Source organism: Odocoileus virginianus, chromosome 16 (genome assembly GCF_023699985.2).
Source record: "Odocoileus virginianus isolate 20LAN1187 ecotype Illinois chromosome 16, Ovbor_1.2, whole genome shotgun sequence".
Taxonomy (NCBI): Eukaryota; Metazoa; Chordata; class Mammalia; order Artiodactyla; family Cervidae; genus Odocoileus; species Odocoileus virginianus.
This window is the reverse complement of record NC_069689.1, coordinates 2,720,496-2,737,574: the sequence shown is the minus strand read 5'-3', so window position 1 is coordinate 2,737,574 and position 17,079 is coordinate 2,720,496. Positions and strand designations below refer to the sequence as shown.

The following is a 17,079-nucleotide window of genomic DNA, read 5'->3' as shown; positions in this document are numbered from 1 at the left end:
CTGGATGGAAGGGGGGTTTGAGGGAGAATGGATGTATGTATGTGTATGGCTGAGTCCTCTCACTGTTCACCTGAAACTACCACCACATTGTTAACTGGCTTTACAATACAATAAAGTGTTTAAAGTTACAAAAAAAAAAAAAAAAATCAATGCCATATTTAAAAAGCAGATATTTTAAGCATTAAAATGTGGCAACTCTGGAAATCAGATTCTCTTTCCTCTCAGGGTTTATTTTTGCTTGTTGTACATTTGTTTAGTGACTTTTCTGAACTAATATTCTAAAGTTTATATTCTTTGTCATTATGATCTCTAAAGTCTTGGTTTCATTATTTTAGGAATCAGCTAGTGATCCAAGAGATTTCTGTGAACACCATAAATAATAACAACAAAAAGTCCCTATCTAGTATTTGCAGATGAGCTATGTGATTGTGTTGGGGCAAGCCAACAAGACACAATCAGGCAGATTACAACACTGTCTTAGCCCTCACTTCCTGCTTGCACAAAAGCCTGATGGTCAGGTAGGGAAAAGACTCCAGGGTTGTCTTGGGTCTTTTCTAATCATGTACCCATCCCTGGGGATACATGTGGTCTTCTAGATTTCTCAGAGTATGTGGGAGATTTTCAAAGCCTTTGTTTTCCAAAGCATCTCAATCTTCAACCTTTCCCTGCAAGTTTTTATTAGGCAATTATTTATACTAGTTGTATATCCTTGTACTTGGTTGCTGTGCTTAGTCGCTCAGTCATGTCCAATTCTTCACAACCCCATGGACTGTAGCCTACCAGGCTCCTCTGTCCATGGGGATTCTCCAGGCAAGAGTGCTGGAGTGGCTTGCCATGCCCTCCTTGTACCAGGTATCATCAATTAATACATTTACCTTCAAATTGTTTTTGACAATTATCCCCAGGTAACCTCCTCAGCTCTGGAAGAATTCTGAGTTAGGCAAAAGAAGGACAAACTCTTAAAACTAACCTTTCAGAGAACCATCAGAGAGGTAAAAACAGCTATGACCCTTTGAGTACAAGATCTGTTCTTCTTCAGTATTCAGTTCAGTTCAGCTCAGAGGCTCAGTTGTGTCCGACTCTTTGCGACCCCATGAATCACAGCACGCCAGACCTCCCTGTCCATCACAAACTCCCAGAGTTTACTCAAACTCATGCCCATCGAGTCGGTGATGCCATCCAGCCATCTCATCTTCTGTCATCCCCTTCTCCTCCTGCCCCTAATCCCTCCCAGCATCAGGGTCTTTTCCAACGAGTCAACTTTTCACATGAGGTGGCCAAAGGACTGGAGTTTCAGCTTCAGCATCAGTCCCTCCAATGAACACCCAGGACTGATCTCCTTTAGGATGGACTGGTTGGATCTCCTTGCAGTCCAAGGGACTCTCAAGAGTCTTCTCCAACACCATAGTTCAAAAGCATCAATTTTTCAGCACTCAGCTTTCTTCACAGTCCAATTCTCACATTCATACATGACCCCTGGAAAAACCATAGCCTTGACCAGATGGACCTTTGTTGGCAAAGTAATGTCTCTGCTTTTTAATATCCTATCTAGGTTGGTCATAACTTTCCTTCCAAGGAGTAAGCATCTTTTAATTTCATGGCTGCAGTCACCATCTGCAGTGATTTTGGAGCCCCAAAAAATAAAGTCTGACACTGTTTCCACTGTCTCACCATCTATTTCCCATGAGGTGATGGGACCAGATGCCATGATCTTAGTTTTCTGAATGTTAAGCTTTAAGCCAACTTTTTCACTCTCCTCTTTCACTTTCATCAAGAGGTTTTTTAGTTTCTCTTCACCCTCTGCCATAAGGGTGGTGTCATCTGCATATCTGAGGTTATTGATGTTTCTCCCAGCAATCTTGATTCCAGCTTGTGCTTCTTCCAGCCCAGCGTTTCTCCAGTATTAAGCACCTGTAACAGGGATGCAGTTGATTGTCTTCAAAGTTTCTGCTGAGTTGGGAAGTTGAGACAAGATCAGGGTAAGCTAAAATGCCACTACACTACGGGCTTTCCTGGTGGCTCAGACAGTAAAGAATCCCCCTGCAATGCAGGAGACCTGAGTTTGATCCCTGGGTCAGGAAGATCCCCTGGAGAACGGAATGGCAACCCATTCCATTATTCTTGCTTAGAGAATTCCATGGACAGAGGAGCCTGGCAGGCTCCAGTCCACGGGGTTGCAAAGACATGGACATGACTAAGCAACTTTCACTTTCACCCTCTTTTTAAAAATTGAATTATAGTTAATCTATAATTTTGCACAGCAAAATGACTCAGTGATACATATAAATGTATTTTTTCTTTTTCAGATTATTCTACATTATTGGTTATTATAAGATATAAGTACAGTTCCCTGTGCTATACAGTAGATTCTTGTAGCTTATTTTATATATAATAGTATGTAAACGTTAATCTCAAACTACTAATCTATGCCTCCCACAACTATCCCATTTGAAAACCATAAGTTTCTTTCCTGTCTGTGAGTTCATTTTTGTTCATAAATAAGTTCATTTATATCATTTTTTTAGATTCTACATATAAGTGATATATGAGATTTGTCTTTCTCTGACTTATATCACTTAGTATGATAATCTCTAGGCCCATCTGTGTTGCTGCAAATAGCATTATTTTGAAGCTCCAGTGGCACAATCGGTTAGTGCGCGGTACTTATAAAAGAGCATTATTTCATTCTTTCTGTTTTTAACTGAAGTATAATTGCTTTCCAATGTTGTGTTAGTCTCTGCTGTACAGTGAAGTGAATCAGCTATCCATATACATATATACCCTCCCTCTTGATCTTCCTTCCCTCACATTCCACCATCCAAGTCATCACAGAACACCAAGCTGTGGTATTCTATACATCATGTTCTCACTACCTATCCATTTTACACATGGTGGTGTATTTATGTCAAACTGAATCTCTCAATTCATCCCACTCTCCCCCTCCCCCACTGTGTTCACATGTTCGTTCTCTACTTCTGCATTTCTATTCTACCCTGCAAATAGGTTCATCAGTACCATTTTTCTAGACTCCACATATATGTGTTACTATATGATATTTGTTTTTCTCTAACCTATTTCACTTGGTATGATATATTTTAGGTCTGTCCACATATCTACAAATGACCCAATTTCATTCTTTTTACAGTTGATTAAAACTCCATTATATATATGTACCACATCTTCTTTATCCATTCATCTGTCAATGGAAATTCAGGTTGTTTCCATATCCTGGCTATTGTAAACAGTGCTTCAGTGAACCCTGGGGTACATATGTCTTTTTCAATTATGGCTTTCTCAGGGTATATGTCCAGTAGTGGGTTGTAGTGGGTCATACAGTAGTTCTATTTTTAGTTTATTTAAGGAAACTACATTGCTGTTTGGGAGAAGGAAATGTCAGCCCACTCCAGTAGTCTCTAGAATCCTAATCCTGTGGAGAGAGGAGCCTGGTGGGCTGCTGTCCATAGAGTCAGACATGACTGAGGCGACTCAGCATGCATGCATACATTGGAGGAGGAAATGGCAACCCACTCCAGTGTTCTTGCCTGGAGAATCCCAGGGACAGAGGAGCCTGGTGGGCTGCCGTCTATGGGGTCTCACAGAGTCAGACACGACTGAAGTGACTTAGCAGCAGCAGCTAAGAACAGAACATTACTGTTCCCCTTAGTGGCATATCAATTTACATTTCCGCCAATAGTGCAAGAAGGTTTCCTTTTCTCTGTACCCTCTCCAGCATTTATCGTTCGTAGATTTTTTGATGATGGCCATTCTGATTGGTGTGAGGTGATACCTCATTGTAATTTTGATTTGCATTTTTCTAATAATTAGTAATGTTGAGCATCTTTTTCATGTGTGTCTTGGTCACCAGTATGTCTTCTTTGATAAAATGTCTAGTTAGGTTTTGATGCTAAGCTGCATGAGCTATTTGTATACTTTGGAGATTAATCTTTTGTCTACTGCTTTGTTTGCAAATATTTTCTCCCATTCTGTGGACTGTCTTTTTCTCTTGTTTATGCTTTCCTTTGCTGTGCAAAAGCTTTTAAGTTTAAGTAGGTCCCATTTACATCAAAAAGTGTTTTTCCTGTTTTTCTCTAACAGTTTTATAGTGTCAGGTCCTACATTTAGGTCTTTTATCCAATTTGAATTTAATTTTGTATATAGTGTTAGGGAGTGTTTTAATTTCATTCTTTTACATATAGTTGTTTACCTTTCCAAGAAACATTTATTGAAGAGGCTGTCTTTTCTCCACTGTATATTCTTGCCTCATTTGTCATAGATTAGGTGACCACAAGTGCATGAGATTGTCTCTGGACTTTTCTTTCCTGCATCATTGACCTTATTTTTGTTTTTGTGCCAGTACCATATTGTCTTGATTACTGTAGCTACGTAGTATAGTTTGAAGGAGCCTGATTCCTACGGCTCCATTTTTCTTTTTCAAGGTTTCTTTGTCTAATCAGGGTCTTTTGTACAAAAATGCAAATTTTAAAATTTCTGATTCAAGTTCTATGAAAAATGTTACTGGTAATTTGATAAGAACTGCACTGAATTTGTAGATTGCCTTGGGAAGCACAGTCATTTTGACAATATTGACTCTTCCAATCCAAGAACATGGTATGTCTTTCCATCTGTTTGTGTAATCTTTGATTTCTTTCATCAGTGCCTTATGCTTTTCAGAGTATAGGTCTTTTGCCTCCTTAGGCAGATTTATTCCAAGGTATTGTTTTTTATGCAATGATAAATGGGATTATTTCTTTAATTTTTCTTTATGATTTTTCATTGTCAGTGGATGGAAAAGCAATAGATTTCTGTGTATTAACTGTGTATGCTGCAACTTTATCAAATTCACTGATGGACTCTAGTAGTTTTCTGGTAGCATCTTTCTCTATGTATACTATGATGTTATCTGCAAACACTGACAGTTTCACTTCTTTTCCAGTTCGGATTCCTTTTTCTTTTCTGACTGCTATAGCTAGGACTTCCAAAACTATGCTGAATAAAAATGGCAAGAATGGATATCCTTGTCTTGTTCCTGATATTAGAGGAAATGCTTTCAGATTTTCACCATTGAGTATGATGTTAGCTATGGGTTCATCATATGTGGCCTTTATTATGTTGAGGTAGATTTCCTCTATGCCCACTTAGTGAAGAGCATTTCTTTTTTAATCATAAGTGGATGCTGGATTTTAGCAAAGGCTTTTTCTGCATCTACTGAGATGATCATAATGGTTTCTACTCTTCAATTTGTTAATATGTTGTTTCACACTGATTGATTTAGGGATACTAAAAAATCCTTAAATCCATGGGATTAAACCTAGTTGTTCTCCTTTTAATGTATTGTTGGATTCAGCTTGATAGAATTTTGTTGAGAATTTTTGCATCTATGTTTATCAGTGGTATTGGCCTATTATTTTATTTTGGTCTCATATTGGTAATAGGGTGATGGTGGGACGGCAGACATTTTTAAGAAGAACACAACTGGCATATTCAAAATAGTTTCTCATTCCCTGCTGGAAACAAAAGCATTTTGCTGTGATACTCACTTTGAGAACCCGGTCAAGCTCTTAGAGGTGAAGTACACAGAAGTGTGGGGATCTCGTGTAGTTCTGACTCCCATATTTGTCCAGCTTGAACATCTGGAGATTCATCAATTATAGTTCAGGTTTTCCCACCCCAGTACTGATTTCCACAGAGGTTTCTGCTCTCGTTAAGTTGTGATTTTCTCTATTTGCTTATCTGTCTACCAATTTGGAAGACTGCATCCTACACTGTTACTTCATGTATCTTATGGATCTAAGAAGAGTTGCTGACTTTTCACTTTTTTCACATTTTTACCTGTTGTTAGGATGGAGTGAGTGGTGATTTCCAAGCTTTCTATGTGCAGGACTAGAAATCAGAAGTATAATGGAATAATGTATGAAACTTTGTGTTAATAAATTCAACACCTGAGATGAAGTAGACAAACTACTTGAAAGACACAAAATACCAAAACTGAAGAAGAAATACAAAGTATGACTTCACTGATGAATTATATACATAATTTAAATAAGAAACTAATTCTAATCCTATAGAAACTCACAGCAGACACAGACAAATAGTTTTCAAGCCACTTAAGCAAGCCAACATTCTCTTGATTACAAAACCAAAGAAAGACATTGTAACTACAGATCGACACACATCACGAGCATAAATGTACCAATCTTTTATAAACAGTTAGCAAACTTAATCCAATAATATTAAAAAAATTACACATAATGAGAAAATGGGGTTTATTAAAAGAGTGTAAGGTGGACTTAACACTCAAAAGTCTGTATAGAGTTACATACCCTACATGGGAATAGGATGCAAATTATATCTCAATAATGCTGTCATAACAAGTCAACATAATGCACCCAACTGAGAAAATGAAAGAGTGTGTTTCAATAGATGTAGAAAAGGCATTTGAGAATATGATATGTCAATCTAAGAAAAAAACACTCAGGAAGTTAAGAATAGAATAAAGCTCCCTCCACCTGAGAAATGACATCTTCAGAAATTGTAAGGTAGGGTGTTACAGCTAATATAACGTAAAAGTGAAAAATTTACTGCTTTCTCCCTAAGATCAACACCAAAGCTTCTGTTCCATATTTTGTAGAAGGTGCAACACAGTGCAATAGACAATAGAAAAAAATAAACAGTATAATAAGTAGAAAAAAACAAAACTGATTTTATTCTGTATTATGTACATAAAGAAATCTTATAAATTTATAAAACTATTAGAGCTCATAAGTCTATTTGGAAAGGTCCCAATATCTAGTGAATATACAAAGAGTAATTCTGTCTATATGCTAACAACAAAAAATATTGCAAATACAATTTTCAATAGCAACAAAAACTTAAAATATTAGGGATAAATTTAATAAAGTATTTGTAAAGCATTTAAACTGAAAATTACAAAAAACTACTAGAGAAATTAAATAAGCTCTAAACAAATGCAGATACATATCTTATCATGAATTGGAAGATCCAAAATTATCAGGATATCCTTTCTTCCTAAGCTTATCTACAGATCAGTGCAATGCCAATCAAAATCCCAAGAGACTTTTTAATTTTAGATACTAAAAACTGATCTTAATATTTTTGTGAAAATGTAAGACATTGGAAAAACAAAACTTCAAAAAGAAAACAAAGTTAAAGACTTCTATTGCTTTACTTTAAGACCTACTACAAAGCTACTGTAATCAAGACAGTGTGAAAAGGAACAAAATAATGGAAGAGAACAGACCAGAAGTAGATTCAGACTTCATGGGCTGATTTATATTTTTTATTAGGTGTCAAAATAGAAAACCAGGGTAGACTAGGAGAGTCCAGAAATAGACTCATGTAGGGGAGATTTTTTTTTTTAACCGAAGTATTAAAACATTATAATGGGAATGGAAATCTTTTCAGTGAATAGTGTTGGAACAACTGGCTGGCTATACAGAAAAATAAACTTGGACCTATTCTTCATATCATACCCACTAATTTGTTTGAGCTGGATCATAAATCTAAATGCCAAAACTAAAATTACAAGGCTTCTAGAAAAAAAAAAAAAAAACGAAGGTTTTTTTAACCTTTCATCAGACAAAAACCTCTTCGAACCCAGAAAGCATAAGACCTAAAAAGAACATATTGATAAAACAGACATCATCACAATTAAAAATACTTTTGCTTATCAACAGCTATTATTAACAAAATGTATAGGCAAGCTCCAGATTAAAAAAAAAATTTCACATAACACATAACTGGCAAAGAAAATGTAGCTAGAATATATAAACAACTCAAAGATAAAATGACAAACAACTCAACTTTTAAAATGGGCAAAAAGCTTCAACAGACACGTCATAAGGGAAGACATGAATGGTGAAAAATCACATGGAAAGATACTCAATACATATTATTAATCACTAAGGAAGTGCAAATTAGAATTTGTACTTAGAACAGAGATACAACTATGCTTACACTGGAATTAAGGTTAAAATTTAAAAAATTAAAGATACCAAATATTGACAAATGTTGAGCTACTGGGACTCCCCCAGGTTGCTGATGGAAGTGTAAAATGGTACCACCACTGTGAAAAAAGTGTGGAATTTCAGTCTTAAGTACTTATCCAAGAGAAATGAGAATGTAAACACACCTAAAGACTTGATAGAAGGTTAATTTACAAATGTCAAATAAGTGAAAATCCAAGTGTCTATTAACAGATGAACAGACAAAAATTTATGGTATATGCACACAATGGTATGTTCAGCAATGTAAAAAAAACAAACTACACACATGTCACAACACAGATATATCTCAAAAATGGTATACAGTTGACTCTCGAACAACATGGCATCGAACTACATGGGTCTACTTATACTTGGATTGCTTTCAATAGTGAATACCACACTACTACACAATCCCCAGTTGGTTAAATCCGTGAAGGTGGAACCACAGAGGAACTGCAGATATGGAGCACCAACTGTAAGTTATGTGTGGATTTTTTGACTGAATGGAGAGTCAGTGCTCCTAACGCTCTTATTGTTCAAGGATCAACTGTACTTAGTAAGAGAAGTCAGCCACAAAGGCTTCATTTGCATGTATTTCTAGAACTGGAAAAACTAACCTATGATGATAGAAAGCAAGTCAGTGGTTGTTACCAAGAGCCAAGGGTGGTGAAAGACTGACTGGAAAGAGACACAAAGACACTGTGAAACAATGCAAAGCCTCTTATGGATTATACATGAGTATGTAGGTTTGACAAAACTCAACAAATATATTAGAGATCTCTACATTCACTTATATAAATCCTACTGCAATGAAAAAAGTCTATTGATATAGGTATGTAAGCATAAAAAGGATACATATATGCCAAAAAAATTAGCACCATCAGAATTATAGGATTTTTCCTGTAACTTAAAGATTTCCTTTAATAACCCAGCATTACTATATATACATCAGGGCCTGAAGGACAGCCTCACTGAAAAGGTTAACATTTGAGCAAAGACCTGAAGGAGGTAACAGTGCTAAGCTCTATGGATATATGTGGGAGAGCTGTCCAGAAAGAGGAAAACTGGAGTGTAAAAGCCCTGAGGCTTTGAGAAGAGAAGTGACATGATCTGACATGTTAACAGGGTCACTTTGGCCAGAGAAGCCAAGGATAGCAACAAAGAGACTAGTCAGGAAGTACTGAAATAATCCAGGTGAGATATGATGGAGGCTTGATTGAGGGGGGAGGTAGTGATGCTAGAGAAAGACAGTCTCTGAATGTACTTTACAGCAAAGCTAACATGATTTGCAGTTAGGCAGGATGAGACGTGGGAGAAAGAAAAGGTCAAGGACAATTTCAAGGGTTTTGGCATACACAACTAGAATAGAGTACCTGGTTATTAATATAGAGAAAACTTGAAGGGAGAGGTTTTGAAGGGGCAGATGCAGAGAAGAAAGCAGGAACTTGTTTTGGACACAATAAATTTGAGTACAATTGAAGAGATATAAAACTAGTAGTCATCAACAGGTGGAGAATATTTAAAGACAATCACCTGGTGAACTAACCAAAGGAATGTGTACATAGAGAAAAAAGAGAAAGGTCCAGAGGATAGACTCAATACCATTTTTGGAGGTCAGCAAGTTCTCACCATAAACTAGAAATGAAGGTCAGTAATACCCTAAAGTATATACTGCAAAACTATCCTTAGAAACTTCAAGGAACTACAAAAAAAACCGCACAACAACCCAAAAAAGCCATTTCTATTCTTTGCTTGAATGAGTACTCTCAAGTTTTGACTGATTATGTAAGAAGAAATGGACATCTTCCTTAAATACAATCTGAAATTGCAAACTATAAGAGGTAATACCTGTTCACCATTATTCTAGACCTGTATTGCTATAATTCCATAGGTCAGGCTTCTCTTTTTCTAACCATTTAGGAATAAAGGTGCAACAACATATTCAGACAACCTTTCTTCAAATAGCAAAGAATTATTTTCTAAGGAGGATCTACACTTGTGTTCTGCAACAAGACTCATCAGTCATCAGATGATGCTCAGATCTTGTGAGGTAATGATGTACTACACAGCTGTCTGATCCTCAGATGTCACTTTGGAGGCTGATGATAAACTACAGGTCTGACAACTCACTTTCCATTTCAAGATATTTCTTGAACTTTCTCTTGTTGTGACAGGCAACCAAATTGATTAAACCTAGTCATGGGATTTGACACTACAGTCAGCAGACTTCTATTTGTTGATTGCTATTGATTTTCTTTGATACTTCATTTAAAAATCAATAGTTGGAAAGAAAAATAGGCTTGGTTTACACACACTTAAACATACTATTGTATGCTGAAGGAGGCACAAGTTTGGCAGGGCTTTGGCATCCAATTATAAGAAGAGCTCTTAACAGGTGAAAGCAAGGGCTTTAGATCGATATTCAGTTTTCTTTCTCAATCAAAGAAAGTGGCTATAAATTAGGCTCATCAGTATTATTTTCAAGGCTTTCTTGAAGCAAACAAGTTAAAACTTTGGGGAGGGGCAGAGAGTCTTCCTTGGATTTACATTAAAAATGATACAGCACTAAAACTTTTTCTTTGTTTTTAAGCATATTTATAGTACCTGAGGGCTTCCCTGGTGGCTTGGCCAGTAAAGAATCCACCTGCAATGCAGGACACCCGGGTTTGATCCCTAGATCAGGAAGATCCTCTAGAGAAGGAAATGGCTACCCACTCTACTATTCTTGCCTGGAGAATTCCATGGACAGAGGAGTCTGGTGAGCTACAGTCCATGGGGTCACAAAGAGTCAGACATGACTGAGAGACTAACAATTTCACTTTTTTCTTTTCATGGTACCTGAAGTTCATCCGCGCTTTTATCTTTTTGGCTTTCTTCTTATTTTTCTGCCGCTCTTCTCCATCTTTCAAAGGCTCTGGTGGAGCTGTACTTTCAACCACAATGTCAATAACATATTTCTTTAAGGAAAGGTGTTCCTGCAAGAAAAATAAATGAAATAATAATTAAAAACAACATAGCACGGCTATAGACTACAGTGAATATAAAAGAATACACAGATGAAAGTAAAAGTAATCTCTATGAAATACTGGCTTCAAAAATTGCTTTGGTAAACACTGAAGAAATCATTTTATTTGAGACTTTTATTGACCTGTCAAACTCTGCTGCACATCAGCTGAGCTAAATGCTAAGGCTACAGGGACATAGTCAAGTGCCCTGCAACTCCACACTGCAGCAGGAGAGGTAAAATACCATACTCAAATCTGTAAAACCCAGCTTGGTACTACAGGAGCTCAAAAGGGGAAACAAGATCACTTGGGGTGATGAGGAAAGATTTTAAGAAGGAAGCACCATGTCTGCTATCCCTTGAAGGATGGATTGAATTTGAACATATGGATATTGGGTATGTCTGTGTTTGTTTGGCCTGGTAGTTGCGAAAGGTGGCAGGAAGGAGAAAGGAGTAGGGCATCCCAGAAAACAGGCAGAGGTGAGAAAGCAGAATGTGGCTAGTGGCAGCAGAAATCTGTCTGGCTGAAGTACAAAGAGTTGGGCTCCACTTCCCTCCTTATCCATCTTGGATTTTATGGCACCTCTTTCTGATCACTCTCCTGCATGTACACAACTTCCTTGTCCCTCTATTCTTCTTTCATACCTGCATGGAAATTCTCAACCCTAAATCTAACTCTTTCTCCACTTTGTACTCATAACTGAGCAGATTAATATGGCTACAATTACAAACCATGGTGACAAGATCTCACTTTAAATTTATGACATTACACCTCAAATGGGCTCTAGAACTGCCAGGCAATTGAGCAACCTTAGTCTACTTTGTCTACATTCTCCCTCCCAGAAATTATTTTAGACCCTCTCCTTAAATTTCCAACATCATTAGAACTATAGATCACTTCTTCCTCCCTGACACACTTTCTTTTGTGTGTGTTCATTTCTTCTTTTTTTTTTTTTCATTCATTTTCATTAGTTGGAGGCCAACCACTCCACAGTATTGCAGTGGGTTCTGTCATACATTGACATGAATCAGCCATGGATTTACATGTATTCCCCATCCCGATCCCCCCTCCCACCTCCCTCTCTACCCAATCCCTCTGGGTCTTCCCAGTGCACCAGGCCCGAGCACTTGTCTTATGCATCCAACCTGGGCTGGTGATCTGTTTCACCCTAGATAATATACATGTTTCGATGCTGTTCTCTCGAAACATCCCACCCTCGCCTTCTCCCACAGAGTCCCAAAGTCTGTTCTGTACATCTGTGTCTCTTTTTCTGTTCTGCATATAGGGTTATCATTACCATCTTTCTAAATTCCATATATATGTGTTAGTATGCTGTAATGTTCTTTATCTTTCTGGCTTACTTCACTCTGTATAATGGGCTCCAGTTTCATCCATCTCATTAGAACTGATTCAAATGAATTCTTTTTAATGGCTGAGTAATATTCCATGGTGTATATGTACCACAGCTTCCTTATCCATTTGTCTGCTGATGGGCATCTAGGTTGCTTCCATGTCCTGGCTATTATAAACAGTGCTGTGATGAACACTGGGGTGCACGTGTCTCTTTCAGATCTGGTTTCCTCGGTGACACACTTTCTTTGCACTTCACTTTCTAGATATCACACTCTCCTCCTAACTCCAGCTGTACCTTCTAAGTCTTCTTTGCTAGATCCTTTTCCTCTTCTTGACTGATAAATATTAAACATCTCCGACTTAAAACTTTCTTCTTCTCTATTCAAACTTATTTATCAAGTGCAGGGACTTGAAATATCATTCACAGAGGCAATTCCCAAATTTTTACCTCTAATCCAGACTTCCCCCTGAACTCGATTCGTATATCAAACTATCTACTGAAAATCTCCACTTAAGTGGAGTATTTCCAACCTAAGCATTTCCAAAATAATACTCTACAACATAGCTCTTATGCTCCTAATATACATTAAAAATTGACCTTAGAGTGTTCAGTAAGTGGTGCCACTATTTGCATAACTGCTCCCATCTAATACATCAGTAAATCCTATTAGCTCTACTTTCAAATATACCCATATTAATCTCAATCCAATCACTTCTCCCTACCACCATCACTTAATCTAAGGCCTCGCAGCTTTCATTTGCATTATGAAATAGCGTCTTAAATATCCTTCCAGCTTCTATGGTCTCAAAATCTTTCTTTACAAAATCAGCAATTTTTAAAAATATAAATCACATATCACTCCTCTTATCAAAATTCTGCATTCTCATCACATTCAGGATAAAATCCAAAGTCCTTATCACAGTGTATTAAGCCCCACATCATCAACCTCTCTGACCTCATCTTAGCTTACTCTCTCCTTTGTTCACTCCACTGTGGATGGAGTGGGTATATTAAAAAGTAGAACTGATAGGGTTTACTGATATATTAGATTGAGCAGTTGTGCAAAGTTACTGACAGCAAACACTCTGACAGCAAATGTTATGTATACGAGGAGCATAAGAGTTTTGTTGTAGAATGTTATTTTGGAAATGCTTACGGTGGAAACACAAGTGGAGACGTCTAGGAGTCAGTTTGATATAGGAGTGGAGTTCAGGATGTTGTTCTTCACAGTTATCAGGAATGGTACTGCCTCAAGACTCTTGTTTCCATAGCCAAGAATATTCTTCTCCAGGTACTTGCATGGTCTCAGCTAAAATGAACATTCAACCTTACATAACACCTTCTATTGTTTACCATCTTCTTATTTTATTTTTCTTCATAGGACTTGCCTATCATCAGTGCCTGATATCAATATTCATTTGTAATCTCCTGCACTAGAATATAAGTTTCATGAAGGCACTGACTTTGTTTTGTTCAGTGATGGTTCAGTGTCTGGTACTATGCCTGGCATACAGTAGGCACTCAATAAGTATAGGTTAAATGAATGATGAAAAGAAGGTAACAAGATCTAATACAATATCTGTGGTCAAATGAATGAAGGTGGTCAAAACATACAAACTTTCAGTTATAAGATTAATTAAATCTTCAGATTGTAATGCACAAATAGTGACTATAGTTAACAATACTGTATTGTATATTTGAAAGTTGTTAAGAGAGTAGATCTTAAAAGTTCTCATTACAAGAAAAAAACTGTAACTCTGGTGGTCATAGACTGTAACTAAACTATGGTAATCATTTCACTATATACAGATATATACATATATATAATCAAACATTATGTTGCATACCTAAGACTAACATAAATGTTCTATGTCAATTATATCTTGATAAAAAAAGGACAAAAATAGTATTCTGATGGCTTCTTATACAATGTACACTGAGGTAAGTCCTTTACATATGATCATCAATTTAGTCCTTTGAACTACACTAAAAGGTATATATTGTTATTACTTTCATTTTAACTATTAGGAAACAGAATACAGAATCAAATAACTTTCCTGAAGTTAGAAAGCCAAAATCATGACGATTAGCAGTTTTGTAGATAGTAGTGATACAGCCTAATTTAAATCCATACAATATGATTATGGAGTCTATATTTTTGGCTAGTACTTTAGAGATAAGGTTAGAAAATGAGTTGAGCCAGAGAGTTGTGCTTATTGTGAAACTTCTATGCTTAGTGAGGCCAGAGAGAAAAAGTCAAATCCTGTATATTTTCTCTTATATATGGAATCCCCAAAATAAAGCAAACAAATGGAAATAATAAAACAGAAACAGACTTATAGTCACAGAGAACAAACTGGTGGTTATCACTGGGGAGAGGGGTAAGAGAGGAACAAGATAACGTAAGAATATTAACAGGTACAAACTACTAATTATTAAATAAATAAGATCAAGGATGCAATGTATAAGATAGGGTATATAATTAGTGTTTTACAATAACTTTAAATGAATATAATCTATAAAAATACTGAATCACGCAGTTGAACTGAAACTAATATAACACTGTAAATCAACCACACTTCAACAAAAAACAGAAATTTTTCAAATCATAAGCTTACCAAAACAGTAAAACAAAATCATCCCAACCAAAGGCAGAAAATATTCTCAAAAGTGGAAGTGATTATTTTCATTGATAAATTAGGCCTGTTGTATACAACATCTTTATACTTTGACACTAAACAAAGGCAATTACTTAAGTTATAAGTATATATAATATACATATACATGCAACTTGAAAAAATAACCTAGGTCTCAAGTCAAATTAAAGCAATCACATAAATAAAGAAAACTCCCTTAACATATATCCTAAAGATACATAACACAAAGCAAGTCATGTAAAACCACCATCCAAGTTATCATTTATTAAATACTTGCTGTGATCAGCAAAGGGCTAAAGTCTTCACAACGCTATTGAAAGGTGGGAAAATGTTTATATTTTACAGATGTTCAACAAAGGCTCAAAAAGGCTCTATATTATGTTTATGATCATAAAACTCAAGTTCAAAAGGGCTTCCCAGGTGGCACTGGGAACTCGCCTGCCAATACAGGTGACATAAGAGGCGTGGGTTTCATCCCTGGGTTGGGAGGATCCCCTGGAGGAAGGCATGGCAACCCACTCCAGTATTCTTGCCTGAAGAATCCTATAGACAGGGGAGCCTGGCAGGTTACAGCTCATAGCGTCACAAAGAGTCAGACATGACTGAAGCAACTTAGCATGCACACACGCAAGACTGAGCTTTTTTCCTACTCCACATTCCCTCCCTCTAACACTGCTCAAGTGGGCTAAGTCTCTGACATCTAATTTCTATCATCGCACTAAGGAAAAGGAGTACTTTAAATGACATTTTTAATTTTGTGAAATGCTTAATTATACTATTTTCAGTTGCATACAAATGCTATTTACATATCTAATAGAATCCATTAACGGTCTAAAATACAGACATTACATAGAAAAATTTGGATTCCATCCAGAACTAACAAAAACTGCCTCTTTTTAAGAGACATTACAATCACACACAGCATGCATCATGCACTCCCATTAACATTAACTTTTTAAAACAATCTCAAAACTAAAACCAAATGAGAATATATTTCTATTTCTGTTTGACTTAAGTTTTTAATACAAATCAACACATGTTAATTATAAAAAATAAACAGAGTGAAGTCAGAAAGAGAAAAGGCAATACAGTATATGAACGCATACATAGGAATTTAGAAAGACAGTAACGACGACCCTATATGCAAGACAGCAAAAGAGACACAGATGTAAAGAACAGACTTTTGGACTATGTGGGAGAAGGCGAGGGTGGGATGATTTGAGAGAATAGCATTGAAACATGCATATTATCACATGTAAAACAGATGACCAGTGCAAGTTCGATGCATGAAGCAGGGCGCTCAAAGCCAGTACTCAGGGATAACCCAGAGGGATGGGGTGAGGAGGGAGGTGAGAGGGGGAGTTCAGGATAGGGGTATATATGTACACCCGTGGCTGATTCATAAGGATGTATGGCAAAAACCACCACAATACTGCAAAGTAATCAGCCTCCAATTATAATTAATTCATTAATTAAAAAATACAAGTTAACACATGTTAATTACAAAATATATAAATAAAATTAAGAAATAAAAATCTCCTATAATTTTAACACCTAAAAATAATTGAGTATATCATTCATTTTTCTTCACATACATTTTTATTAAAATGTATATACCTTTTATAATATTTTACAATCTGTTTTTTAAATTTAATATTGCAAATATATTCATTCCATGAAATAATGTTCTACAACATAATCTACTGATTATTTACAGTATACCTAGTTTTACTAAATGCTTTTTTGTTAAACATTTGAATTTTTATTTTCAATATGATAAATACTAGGGAAATATAGTATAAATATAGTATATATATTATATGTATATATAATATATATATATATAATATAGTATAAATATAGCTAAACTTTTAGGGACTTCCTTGGTGGTCCAGTGCTTAAGAACCCACCTGGCAATGGAGCAGACATGGGTGGGGTGTGATCCCTGGCTGGGAAAAGATCCCATGTGCCTCGGGGCAACTAAGCCCGCACATAGCAGCTGGAGAGCCCATGTGCCTCGGGGCAACTAAGCCCGCACACAGCAGCTGGAGAGACCATGT

The 17,079-nt window shown here is 36.4% G+C and overlaps 1 protein-coding gene across 8 annotated transcripts in view; it reads right to left on the bottom strand.

Moving 5' to 3' along the window:
- The window catches only part of SCAPER (S-phase cyclin A associated protein in the ER), a 400,938-nt gene that overhangs the window by 219,736 nt on the left and 164,123 nt on the right, over positions 1–17,079 (bottom strand). For all 8 annotated transcript variants that reach the window (XM_020886983.2, XM_020886986.2, XM_020886987.2 and 5 more), the window contains one exon: positions 10,842–10,978. In XM_020886983.2, coding sequence (XP_020742642.2) covers positions 10,842–10,978 — 137 coding nt within the window. The remainder of the gene's footprint in view (positions 1–10,841; positions 10,979–17,079) is intronic.